The 12155-nt window shown below is 57.3% G+C and overlaps 7 protein-coding genes across 7 annotated transcripts; 4 read left to right on the plus strand and 3 right to left on the minus strand.

Moving 5' to 3' along the window:
• Positions 1-732: 732 nt before the first annotated feature.
• Positions 733-1866, plus strand: ACO1O0_001650 (NAD dependent epimerase/dehydratase; the record flags this gene model as incomplete). The annotated part of the gene is made up of 3 exons (XM_083191133.1): positions 733-749; positions 807-1051; positions 1103-1866. 3 exons carry the CDS (start codon positions 733-735, stop codon positions 1864-1866), a joined length of 1026 nt encoding a protein of 341 aa, XP_083052347.1.
• A 269-nt stretch (positions 1867-2135) lies between these two features.
• On the plus strand, positions 2136-3107 carry ACO1O0_001651 (dienelactone hydrolase family protein; the record flags this gene model as incomplete). Its single annotated transcript, XM_083191134.1, has 2 exons — positions 2136-2370; positions 2467-3107. 2 exons carry the CDS (start codon positions 2136-2138, stop codon positions 3105-3107), a joined length of 876 nt encoding a protein of 291 aa, XP_083052348.1.
• Positions 3108-3217: 110 nt separating this feature from the next.
• HOGA1 (dihydrodipicolinate synthase family protein) lies at positions 3218-4213 on the minus strand (the record flags this gene model as incomplete). The annotated part of the gene is made up of 1 exon (XM_083191135.1): positions 3218-4213. The coding sequence occupies one exon, from the start codon at positions 4211-4213 to the stop codon at positions 3218-3220; it is 996 nt and encodes a 331-aa protein (XP_083052349.1).
• A 609-nt stretch (positions 4214-4822) lies between these two features.
• On the plus strand, positions 4823-6380 carry ACO1O0_001653 (enolase C-terminal domain-like protein; the record flags this gene model as incomplete). The annotated part of the gene is made up of 4 exons (XM_083191136.1): positions 4823-5005; positions 5071-5676; positions 5731-5988; positions 6048-6380. The coding sequence occupies 4 exons, from the start codon at positions 4823-4825 to the stop codon at positions 6378-6380; spliced, it is 1380 nt and encodes a 459-aa protein (XP_083052350.1).
• Positions 6381-6696: 316 nt separating this feature from the next.
• On the minus strand, positions 6697-8527 carry ACO1O0_001654 (uncharacterized protein; the record flags this gene model as incomplete). Its single annotated transcript, XM_083191137.1, has 3 exons — positions 6697-7345; positions 7396-8250; positions 8520-8527. The coding sequence occupies 3 exons, from the start codon at positions 8525-8527 to the stop codon at positions 6697-6699; spliced, it is 1512 nt and encodes a 503-aa protein (XP_083052351.1).
• A 350-nt stretch (positions 8528-8877) lies between these two features.
• ACO1O0_001655 (FAD dependent oxidoreductase) lies at positions 8878-10164 on the minus strand (the record flags this gene model as incomplete). Its single annotated transcript, XM_083191138.1, has 3 exons — positions 8878-9624; positions 9697-10099; positions 10124-10164. The coding sequence occupies 3 exons, from the start codon at positions 10162-10164 to the stop codon at positions 8878-8880; spliced, it is 1191 nt and encodes a 396-aa protein (XP_083052352.1).
• Positions 10165-10385: 221 nt separating this feature from the next.
• On the plus strand, positions 10386-11296 carry ACO1O0_001656 (uncharacterized protein; the record flags this gene model as incomplete). The annotated part of the gene is made up of 4 exons (XM_083191139.1): positions 10386-10571; positions 10629-10787; positions 10838-11208; positions 11260-11296. 4 exons carry the CDS (start codon positions 10386-10388, stop codon positions 11294-11296), a joined length of 753 nt encoding a protein of 250 aa, XP_083052353.1.
• Between the last annotated feature and the right edge of the window lie 859 nt (positions 11297-12155).

Raw genomic sequence — 12155 nt, forward strand, 5'->3', positions numbered from 1 at the left:
CAGAAGCAGGGCAGCGAGAGACAGAGGACTAAATACTAAAAGCTCCTTGCAAGGACTGGCTGTGATGCCGAGGTGGGTGGTAGGTCAACAAGTCGACCACAGGCTTGGCTAGACTTGGTACCAGGTCGTCCTAATCCTGGGCCAAGAACACGTTCCTCCCCCGGGATCCGGTTTCCTGGGTCCAATCTCGGTGGTTGATGAGGAGGCTGGAGACCCCGGGACGCTGGAGCCGCCGGGTCCTGGGGTCTTTGACACGCGAGGTGAGCGCCCCATGGGGAACGTCGAGACCGGTAGAGAAGCCAGAGTCAGCAGACTGGGCAGAGTGGTGCGACTCATGGAGGCTAATGGAGCCATTGGCCCGGTCACGGCCGGTGGGCATCGACGAGAGGCGGCGAGGAAGGGCGGCAGATCCACTTGGCGTCTCCATGGCTCTCCAACAGTTTCTCCATTTTGTTTCTGGCGGGGATGAGCGGCATCGACAGCCGCTGGGTGTGGTGATGTCGTGTCATTGGTGTGGGTGATACTCGTATTTACGATCGCGGCTGGGCGCTCCGATTGCGGGCGGAGATGGATTCGAGGAATTCTGTATCCGTAGATGGATTTCGAGTCTGAATCTTGTACGAAGCATATTGATCTGTTCAGAATTTGCCTGATAGCTTCATCTACACTCAAGCAAGCTTAGCTGAATCGGACTGCTACCCGGGACCAACACCCATTCACACAAACAACACCATGTCTTCCTCGACACAGTAAGCATTTGCCATCTCTAGATCCTCTAGATTATTAGACATGCTGATCAGACCAAGAGAATACGTCCTCGTCACCGGGGCCACGGGCTTCATCGGTGCGCATATCGTCGACACGCTCCTTACCAAGGGCTACAAAGTCCGCGGCGCCACCAGATCCCTAGCCAAAGGCGAGGAGATGATCAAGAGCCGACCGCAGCACAAGGGAAACCTCGACTTTGTCCAGATCAACGACTTTAACAGCCCCGGCGGCCTAGAGGAGGCCGTCAAGGGTGTCAACGCCATCATCCACACAGCCAGCGTCAGTATACTACACGCACTATAGCCATCACTTACACGCATCCGCTAACAGGCAGACAAACAGCCCTTCACCTACGACACCACGGACAACGAAAAGGAGCTCATCATCCCGGCCATCAACGGCGTCAGCGCCGTCCTCACCGCCGCCTCGACCAACCCGCGCATCCGCCGCATCGTGCTAACCTCATCCTTCGCGTCGGTCCTCGATGCAGACCGCAAGGCGCCCCCCTACTTCTCCTACACGGGGGCCGACTGGAACCCGCTCACGTACGCCGAGGCCGCCGACAAGGCCACCAGCGCCGTCATCGCGTACCGCGGGTCCAAGAAGTTCGCCGAGGCCGCGGCCTGGAAGTACGTCGAGGACCACAAGCCCGGGTTCGACCTCGTGGCGCTGTGCCCGCCCATGACCTTTGGCCCCGTGGTGCACCCCGTGCCCAGCGTGGGCCAGCTCAACGAGTCCAACGCCATGCTGTGGAAGATTGCCAGCGGCCAGACGCCGTTGCCTGTGTCGCGCGTGCCCTTCTGGATCGACGTCCGGGATCTGGCAGCGGCGCATGTGGGAGCGCTGCTGCGCGAGGACAAGGGCTCAAGACGGTACACGGTGGCGTCGCCGGAGCACTTCAACTATGGCATTGCTGCGCAGATCATGGCCGACGAGTTCCCTGAGCTCGAGGCCAAGGTGTCGCGGGAGAAGCAGCCACTGGATGAGAGCTATGGGCTGGATGGCGAGACGGCTGCGCGGGAGCTGGGCTTCCAGTACCACCCGTTCCGTGAGACGGTGAGGGATCTTGTCGCCCAGGCGCTGGCTATGGATAAATAAGGTGATTATAAAATCAATAATAGCAACAATGAATTCAACGCTGTATCAGTTCTTAACAATGAACCCTGGCGTGTCTCAGACATATGCAAGTGGTCTTTGGCGTGCACTTGGGCCGTCCCGTCCATACTGCTCCGGAGATATCGGATTTTGCGTGACGATGCTGTGAGAACAGGACGCCTGTGATTTCATGATACCTCATACCGTCCACCCCGTCTCCCCCCACCTCCAAACGACAATCTCTAGACATTATCATCAGATTTCCATCACCAATGTCCTGCCCAGATTGCTTCCGCGGTGGCGTCGCGACCGCTGAGCCCACGGGCACCGTCACCACCATCCATGGCCTCCCCACCTACGTCGCCCAGCCTCCCGATGGCATCGCCCCCAAGGGCCTCATCGTCCTCATCCCCGATGCCTTTGGCTGGGACTTTGTCAACTGCCGCGTCCTGTCCGACCGCTACGCCAAGGGCGGCTACCTCGTGTACCTGCCAGACTTTATGAAGGGTATGCATCAACTACCAACCCTAACGTTACCTGGACCTCTCATCCTCCTCCTTCAGTCACTATCCAACTGATCCCTCTGGTGTTGACGAGAACCAGGACGCTCCCTCAACCCCGCCGTCATCCCCCTCATGGACCACATCATAAACCCGGCCCCCACCTGGCTCAGCCTCTTCGCCAAGCCCATCAGCATCGTCAGGGCGGCCTTGATCGCCATCCCCTGGGTCCTGCGCACCAACATCAGCCGCACCTGGCCCGGCGTCCTCTCCTTCTTCCAGGCCCTCCGCCGCTCTCCGGCCCCCTTCGACTCTGCCGGGGGGGTTCTCAAGATCGGCGCCGCGGGCTTCTGCTGGGGCGGCAAGCACGTCCTCCTCCTGTCCCACGACGACCCGGCCACGCGCGTCTCCGCCCCCGGCCAGGACCAAGACCAGCCGCAGCGCCTCATCGACGCCGCCTTCACGGCGCACCCCTCGTTCGTCAAGCTCCCCCAGGACGCCGAGATGGCCAGCGTGCCCACCAGCGTGGTCGTCGGCGACAGCGACGCCGTGCTCAGGACCCGGGACGCGCTCACCATGAAGGCGGTGCTCGACGCCAGGGGCGACGACCACGAGATGCGCATCGAGCCCGGGGCCAAGCATGGCTTCGCGGTGCGCATGCACCCGGAGGACAAGCATGAGGTCGAGTGTGCTGAGAGGGCTGAGCAGCAGGCTCTGAGCTGGTTTAATAGGTGGTTAGCATGATTGTTACCCGGGGATGAAAGTAACGGATGAGCCTTTTTGCTTTATTTTTGTTCTGTGTTAATTCTTTTTTCTTATAACTATTGTTGATGTTCGATAGCAAACGCTGTTGTTTAGTTCTTCGCCACGCCAAAATCCTGCAGCTTGTTCTCAATCTCCATCATCCACGCAATGTCCTCCATCAGCCGCGCCTCCTCCTCCTTGCCCAGCGCTGGCATGGGCGCTCGCGGGATCCCGCCGTACCCGCACCACCTGTCCAGGATGGCCTTGAAGCCGGGGACGGCCCGCTTCGTCAGCTCCCAGTCGGCCCGCGCGAGGTCCTGCTGCGCCCTGATGGCCTCCGCGCGCCTCCCCTGGACCGCCAGGTTGTACACGTTGACGCAGGCCCGCGGGAAGACGTTGGCTGCGCCGACGATGGCGCCCGTGCCGCCGACCTCGACTGCCGGCGAGATGAAGTCAGCGATGCCGGAGAAGGCGTAGTATGGCTTGTCCTCCGAGGTTGTGGATGATGGGCCCAGCACCTCGGACACGGTGTTGGTCGCGCCGGCGACGCGCGCGAGCTTGCCCACGTTGCCGCAGGTGAACTTGGTGCCGATGATGTTGGGGTGTCGCGCCAGGCGGATGAGCAGATCCGAGTCGAGGTCGATGCCTGCCACGGCGCCGGGGTAGTTGTATATGACGACGGGGAGGGGGCTCTTGTCGGCCACGTCAGTGAAGAACTTCTCCATCGTCGCCGGGACCGTCATGGCCCATTTGAAGAAGCTCGGGATCATGAGAAGCACGGCATCGCCGCCTGCTGTGGCCGCATCTTCGCAGAGGCGCAGGGTCCCCTGGATAGACTGGTCGGATGCGCCCACGATCACCGGGAGGTGCGAGAAGCCGGCTTCGTCGAGGGCCGCACGGGTGGTCTGAGTGGCCTCGATCCTCTCAGCGGCGGTCAGGTAGACGGCCTCGCCGTTGGAACCGTTGGTGACGATGCCCGCGACGCCGGCTTTGGCGAGACGGATGGTGTGCTTGCGGATGGCTTCATTGTCGAGCTGCTCGTCGCTGCCGTCCTTGTAGAAGATTTGCGTAGGGGCATAAATGCCCGGAAGTAGTGATCGAGGCATATTGAAAGTATCTGAACGAGGAGATTTTGGAACAGACACAAATTGGACAAGATTGCCGTTGTGTAAATCAAGTCGTGGCCGACGGTATTGTCAGTATGGGCATGGCCGGGAGGGCCGATCCCGGCCATGTCGGCCTATTCCATCCCCTTGCGCATTCTCTCTCTCCAAATTTCTGCAACTGGCCCGCAGTCTTGGCAATGCAGAATTACGTCTGTGATTCCCATTCAGAAACCATAATCTGCCCATCTTGTCCCAATAGACCGCCAAGGTCTCCACGTACGCACCTCGTGAACAAATACACGACGGGGGGAGGCGGCAACTCCACTCCACCCCCCCGAGGCGACCCTTGTGACTCCGCACATCCCCGCAGTCTCCAAACGGCTCCTCCTGAACCAGCATGCCTGTTTCCGCCGGGGGAGAGTGGCATCGTGTGCCCGGTTCTACCGATGGCGCGTTCGGGGTCTCGCAGGATCTGGACCGAAACCCGGACGGCTGAGGAACCATGGCAACAAAACCCAGTCGTCTCATCGAGAGGGATCGGGAGCCATGACTTCTCCTCCTGTTCCATTCTCCCCTCGGACATCAATCACAAACCACACCATCTTCACAATGGGTTCCGTATCGTCTCCCACCGAGGGCAATGTCACCATCACCTCGTTTGAGGTCGTTGACCTGAGGTTCCCGACCAGCCTCGATGGCGTCGGCTCTGATGCCATGCACGTCGGGACCAACGGCTCGCACCCGTACATTCGACTCAACACAAACCACGGCGACCTCGTCGGAGAGGGAATTGTACGTCAGACGGGGACGACCTCGTTTTTGGTAAACTTGGCTCAGCTAACCAATCCGTCAAACAGGCCTTCAGCAACGGCCGTGGCAGCGAGCTGATCTGCATGGCCCTCGAAATCTTCGCCAAGCGAGTCGTCGGCAAGACGATGCACGAGCTGACGCGCAACATGGGCAAGACGTGGCGGTACATGGTGTCGGACTCGCAGTACCGCTGGGTCGGCCCGGAGAAGAGCGTCACGCACCTCGCCGTGGCCGGCGTGCTCAACGCCGTATGGGACCTCTGGGGCAAGATCCTCGGCAAGCCCGTGTGGAAGATTGTCTGTGACATGACGCCCGAGGAGATTGTCCGCTGCATCGACTTCCGATACATCACCGACGTCATCACCCCGGAGGAGAGCATCGAGATGCTCCAGAAGACGCACAAGAACAAGGAGGCCCGTCTGCAGGAGGCGCTCGAGAACCGCGCCGTGCCTGCGTACACCACCTCCCCGGGATGGCTGGCCTTCTCGGGCGAGCGTATGAGGGAGGTTCTCGAGGAGACCATTGCCGCGGGCTACACCGTGTTCAAGTTCAAGGTCGGCACAAGCATCGAGGCTGACCGTGCGAGGTTGGCCGCTGTGCGAGAAGTGCTGGGATACGACAAGGGCCACGAGATTATGATTGACGCCAACCAGGTACGTATCCGGAGACGTCAGAAGGCGGAATAGTGATGCTAACCAAGGCCACAGGTTTGGAGCGTTCCCGAGGCCATCGAGTACATGAAGCACCTAGTCGAATTCAAGCCCGTCTTCATTGAGGAGCCCACCAACCCCGACGACGTGCTTGGACACGCCACCATCCGGAAGGCCCTCAAGCCCTACGGTGTCGGCGTCGCGACCGGTGAAGCGGCCCAGAACAGAGTCACGTTCAAGCAGCTGCTGCAGGCCGAGGCCACCGATGTTTGCCAGATTGACGCCGTCCGGTTGGGCAGTGTCAACGAGTGCCTGGTATGTTCAAGCACCTCCCCCAAGCCCCCCGTCCGCGCACCCCCTTAACCCCCTTGTAGGCTGTCATGATCATGGCCCTCAAGTTCGACGTCCCCTGCGTGCCACACAACGGCGCCATGGGTCTGACCGAGCTCACGTCCCACCTCAGCACCATCGACTACATCGCCGTCAGCGGCCGCAAGTCGATGCTCGAGAATGCCGACAGCCACCGCGAGAACCTGCGCCACCCGTCCAAGATTGAGAACGCCCACTATGTAACACCCCTGGCCCCGGGTTACTCCACCGGGTACACAGAGGAGGCCTTGGAGAAGTACACCTACCCCAACGGAAGCTTCTGGAGTAGCGAGATTGGGCAGCAGATCATGGCTCAGCCCACGGGAGGGGAGTTGTAAATTAGTTCTGGGAGAGATATTTTCGGCGTCTAGTGTTATTCGTTTTCCATATGGATGGGTAGTGTAAAATCCACATTGATTAGACACGGGATAGAATTCGCTGTTTCTTCTGTACATCCTCCAATATTGACACGACTGCTTCGAGACTGGAGAAGGCCCAGCGCCTGATATTTTCGATGGCAGCACTTTGCAACTCGTCTATGTCGGGCACCATATGTCTCAGGTCTGGGCTCATCGATGCCAGTGTCAGGATAATGATAGCACCAAGAGATCTGTGGAAAGTTAGCATAGTCCGCACTCTTGATTGCCAGGCCACCTACGACACGGAAAAGGTCCAAGTGTATTGGCCAGGTCTCCGAAGAACCCTGGTGGTATTGTGTATGTATTGTCTGCAGCTGTCAAGGCACAGCGCGGCCTTGTCCATCATGGCTTCCGTTGCGTGCTGCGTGCCGTGAGTTGCCATGTAGAGGACAAAGGGACGATAGATGATGTGTCTCGCGGCAAAGTATCGGATTCGTAGAATATCTTGACGGTCGCCATGCTCACTGCCTTGTCCAGCATCGAGGCTTGGTCGGTATGGCTCCGGTATGGACGAGTGCCATGTTTCCAACTGGGAGTGTAGCTCATCGCAGACTGACATCATTGAGGCGATGTCTCTTATCGAGAAATCATCCGGCGCCATGAGGGACGTTGCGGAGAGTGTGAGGACATGCTTCTTGCTTGGATAAAGCGAGTTGTGCACGCTGTTCAGCAACCGCCGGATGGAGATCTCGGCCAGATAACATGTAGACTGCATCGGTCCGAGATTGGCGCAGCTGGGGAGACTGATCTCATCAGTGAGCTGCTGGAGCCCACTTCGGGGAAGCTCGAGCTCTGCCAGGCGATCACATTCGACAAGAAAGCATGACCAAAAGAGACGGATGATGCTTTCTTTGGAGTTTGGTCCCTCTTGTCTCGAGTCAATTCTAGTTTCTTATTAGTGCCCAGTAAGGATACTGAATTGCTAGCAACCTACCCTGAGAGTTTGAATTGTAGAATGGTAGACGCCGAGTAGATGAGCCGCCAGCTGTGCAAGGGCCGCACAATGTAGGCAAAGTACACACTTGCCAGCACCAGCGCCTGTGGAAGTAGAAGACTGTAGGAGAAAGACCACGAGGAGAGAGAAATGAGAGTCGGCATGGCATGCTGCATGTATTGCATCCCTGGAGGTGAGTTGCCGAATTCCTCAGGGTGGTTCGTAGGCAGAGAAGCGCAAACGTCCCCGAGCGCGAGGACGACCATGCATAGAGCGCTCTCAATGCTTGAATCAGGCCCTATTTGGAGAAACTGCCGATAGATTTCACCAAACTCGGCTTCGTCCAGGATGGGATGGTGGGGATGGGCGACAGAGAAGAAGGATGAGACGAGATCGTTTGCGTCTTCCTTGTTCAACTCAATCAGCGGCTGCGGCACCGACACTCTGTCAAACGCCAGCCCGTCTGGTAGGGAATTTTTCGATTCGAGGAGGTACAATAGGTCGGTTGGGTACTCTCCAATAAGTGCCTTCATGGATGGAAGGCTCAGAAGATAGCTGGAGGAGGTTCTATGCCCAACGGGTATAGTGAGAGGTGGTAGATCGGGCATAGAAGACTGCACATCGAGCCCAGGGAAGGCCCATGGCGTGAATGGCATACTGGACGAGGGCTGCATGCCTGTCATGGGGACTGAGCCCTGGCTCTGAGGCGAGGTCTCATTGTGCGACGGGTGGGCAGCCGGGACGCCCCTGGCCTCGGAAGTCAAAAAAGCGATCCTCTCTCCCTGGCTCTGGAGGAGGCTCTCAATGTCGCGTAATCGACTGAGGATCTCTCTCGTTCCACCCGAGGTGTCAATTCTGCGGACTCATTAGCCCTTTGCCCAGTTAGAGTAATGCCCAGGGTGTTTACCGCTGTGAAGGGAGATCATCGTACTGACACTCCACTTCGGAGTCTATGCAGTTGGAGCATGATGGTTTGCGGGCGTCACACCGACGCTTTCTAAAGAAGTGTCAGAGTTCTGTGTTCTCAAATTGTAATGTGAGTGGAGAATGACCAACCTGCTGCGACAGAAAGTGCAGGCTAGAGCAGCTCTCTTCCGGGCGAAGCTCATGATGGGCTCTGGTACATAGCCATGTCTATGCAGTAGCCAGGGCTCATTCCCATCGATGCCGGTCAGGAACCTGGCCGAAGTTGTCGAGAGAACCAAGATCTTGGTGAGTGGTTGGAGGCTTGGAGTGACGGATGGAGTCCGACTCCGGTGTGGAGGGTCTGGGCCTGAGACTAAGGCGCGGCTAGTTACGTACGACGTACAGACCGACCGCCTCACCGCGTCTCCACGTGATCCCCACGATCATCAGCCCATCCAACTAGGTGTAGTATGAGTACGAGTACCAGTGTGTCGGTTTTTCTATCTTGGCATTCTTCGGTAGTGACAAACCCCTCAACCCCGAATGTTCCGGAAAGAGAGATAGTAGACACCATCGCTACTCGTACAGACCCAGCCTGCTCACATCCGCACTCAGCGGTCTTGCCTGCATCATCTCCGCCATCACCTTGCCCGTTCCCAAGCTCAGGCTGATCCCCCAAGGCCCATGACCAGTCGCGATAAACACCCCTCCCTCCGCCCCGGGCCTCGCTCCAACTCCCGTGCCAAGATGCTCATCGCCGACCCGTCCGAGAAACGGCGTGCCCCGGCTGGTGATGGGCCGGAAGCACAGCCCCGTCCGCACGACTTGTAGCTCCTCGCCAACCCCTAGCCCAAACACCCGTCGAGCGACTGCTTTGAGCTCGTCGAGAGATGTTTGCACCGTCTCCGCCCCCGTCGCCAGCTGCGGCAGCGGGGTTGCAGACGAGTTGACGCCCGAGAGATAAATCAATCCACTAGGCCTGGAGAACACCTCCGGCGACAGATCCCCCAGGGTGCAGAAGACGGAGTGGGAGCTGTCAATTCCTCCGTGGTCACAAGGGTTCTTAACAACGAGCGAGTGTCCAGCCAGCGTCGCCACGGGAATGCTGACCGAAGCGTCGCTGAACAGACGCTTGAATACCTGCGGGGTCCATGCGCCACAGCAGAGCAACATCCGGGTGGCGGGAATCTCAGTCTCGGTAGATGAGTCCGTGTAGCCGACCCGGATACTCGCGAGCTCACCCCTCACATCGGTGCCGATGCGAAGGGGTGTTGCTGGATGATGGAGCTGTACACCTGCTGCCTTGCACTTGTCCAGGAGAAACTGACATAGTTTCAAGGGGTCACTGTGTCAAGTTAGGAAGGTAAGCGAGATTCGAAGGGCCACAGGGTAAACGTGCACAATGGCCGTCCCACTCCCATCATCCATCACATTGATGATATCCCCGTCGACCCTCCGTAGCCATCGCGGGATATCTCCACTCTCTCCTTCGTCCTCACTATCGCGCACGGGCTCAGCACGACTCGCATCCTCGAGGAGCCAGTCCTCGGTGTTTTTGCCAGCCGGTCGGTGCCTCCATGACTCCAGACTCAGCGTCACGCTCTCTGAATATCCCCACTTCTCCCTGCCGCCCTCCTTTTCGGCAAGCTTTCTATGCTCCTCGAAGCTCAGCTTCCCTAGCGACGCGACGCTGGGCTGGAACCAGTTCTTTGCCACGAAGCCCCCAGCGTAACCAGAGGCGGAGGCAAAGAGCTGGGGGGAAGAGTCCACGAGGTGAATGGAAGAGCCGGGCTGATGCCTGGAGAGATGAAGGGCCGTGGACAGGCCGATGATTCCACTACCAAGAATGACTGTTGTTGCCATCGTATCCGACTCAAAGACCAAAATGACGGTAAAGTGTCGTGAGGTGTAAGTGTGAAGGCATGACGTGAGTGCAGCTATGCCCCACCACCAGTTGTGTCAACGCGCCAGTTGCTGGGGCCCCACCCAACGAGGCACAAATCAAGCGCCAACATCTCAATCCGAAGTTGTCCCTAAATCTTGCATCCTCAGTTTCTTTACCCAAGTTACACAATCGACTCGCCATGGCTCCCAAAGTCTTCATTATCACAGGCGCCAGCAAGGGCATTGGCGCCGCCATCGCCCAGCGCCTGCTCAGCCAATCCCATAAAGTCGTCCTCGCAGCACGATCGCAGGAGCCCCTTGAGGCTGTGAAAAAGTCGCATCCTGGCCAGGTGGAATATGTCGCGGGCGATCTCACATATCCCAGTGTAAATTCATAATACTTTTTTTTCGTTCTACCGAGAATCTGCTAATAATATATGTAGACTGCCACCAAGATTGTTGACATCGCAGTCGAGGCGTTTGGCAAAGTTGATGGTGTTATCATCAACCACGGAATGCTTATTCCCAAGAGGCTCGCGGACACCTCAATTGAGGAGTTTCGCCATGTGTTCGACGTGAACGTCTTTAGTAATCTTGCCATTGTACAGTGTTCCAGGGATCGCCATCCGGGAGGAGCGCTAACAGACTCTAGGCCAAAGCAGCCCTCACAGAACTACGAAAGAGCAAGGGGTGCATCCTGTGGGTATCCTCAGGCGCCGCAGTCAAGTCCTATACTGCATGGGGTTCCTACGGCTCATCCAAGGCGGCCATCAACTCAATCTCGGCGCACATTGCCGTCGAGGAGCCAGATATTACCAGCATTACTGTTACGCCTGGCCGCGTCAATACCGATATGCAGGCGACACTTCGAGCCGAGGGCAAGGAGAGCATGAACCGAGCCCAGTATGATAGCTTCGTCGATGCCTTCAACCAAGGAGAGCTCCTGGAGCCTGAGCAGCCGGGCAATGTCATTGCAGCATTTGTTGCCAACCCCTCTAAGGAACTAAGCGGGAAGTTCGTGGCGTATGTATCACACCTCACAAAGGATGACACTGTATACTGACGTGACGACAGTTGGAACTCGCAGGAGCTGGCCGCCTACCAGCAGTGATGGTTCGTGTATATCTGTGCATTGGAGTTGTTAGCCATTTGCCAAGGTACCAAGCGATGTAGATAAAAAGCGAGAAATAAAGAATTGCAAGTCAGTCGAAAGATGAAAAGCTCTTATTTTGCTCATCACAGGATTCAGGATTAGCATGGAATAAGTATTATCATCACGCAATGAGGTTGATAAAAGAAGAAAAAAAGTCGTTCCTTACCTTACGTTGTGCGGAAAAAAATGCAACTGAGGATGCCAACGCGTCACCCTAGGGCTGCGTTGGGAATTAGCTCTTTCGCTGCCCATGCATTGTGCCTGCATTGCACACAGGCTATCAAATGATCTCCGTCGTAGGACTTCGATATTTGATAGCACCAGATCGGAAGAGCATAATGACAAGCTCGGCTCGAGGCGAGTGCTCGCGCGAGAGATGAGCCAACAGCTTGGAGCGATCTGTCATTGTCTGTTAGTCAGATGCTCCCGACGTAACAGTAGACAACAAAGAAGGTGTGCTGAGGTTGAATCAGGTACGTCTATTGGCTAAGACTGTCAATCAGCACCAGAGGCTTGTCAGAGACCTCTTAAGACTGGGGCGACAACGTATATCATCATTGAAAAAAAAGAATCACGATGAAGAAGACAGCAAAGACTTACCAATGGGTCATAGCTGCCATTGAAGGCGCTGTCGTGGATGCAGAGGACAGCTGGTGTTCAGGTCATGGTTGACTGATAGTGTTGTGGAAGGAAGAGAAAGAAAGAAACGAAAACGAGAATTCTCCTTTTTGTTGGTGCTTGGAATGGAGACGCGCAGCAGAGCCCCCGTGGTCCGTGCACGATCCGGGCCAATCCGCTGCCCGGAACCTTAACAACA

Source organism: Amphichorda felina (assembly GCF_050947745.1).
Source record: "Amphichorda felina strain 45539 chromosome Unknown scaffold_2, whole genome shotgun sequence".
Classification (NCBI taxonomy): Eukaryota; Fungi; Ascomycota; class Sordariomycetes; order Hypocreales; family Bionectriaceae; genus Amphichorda; species Amphichorda felina.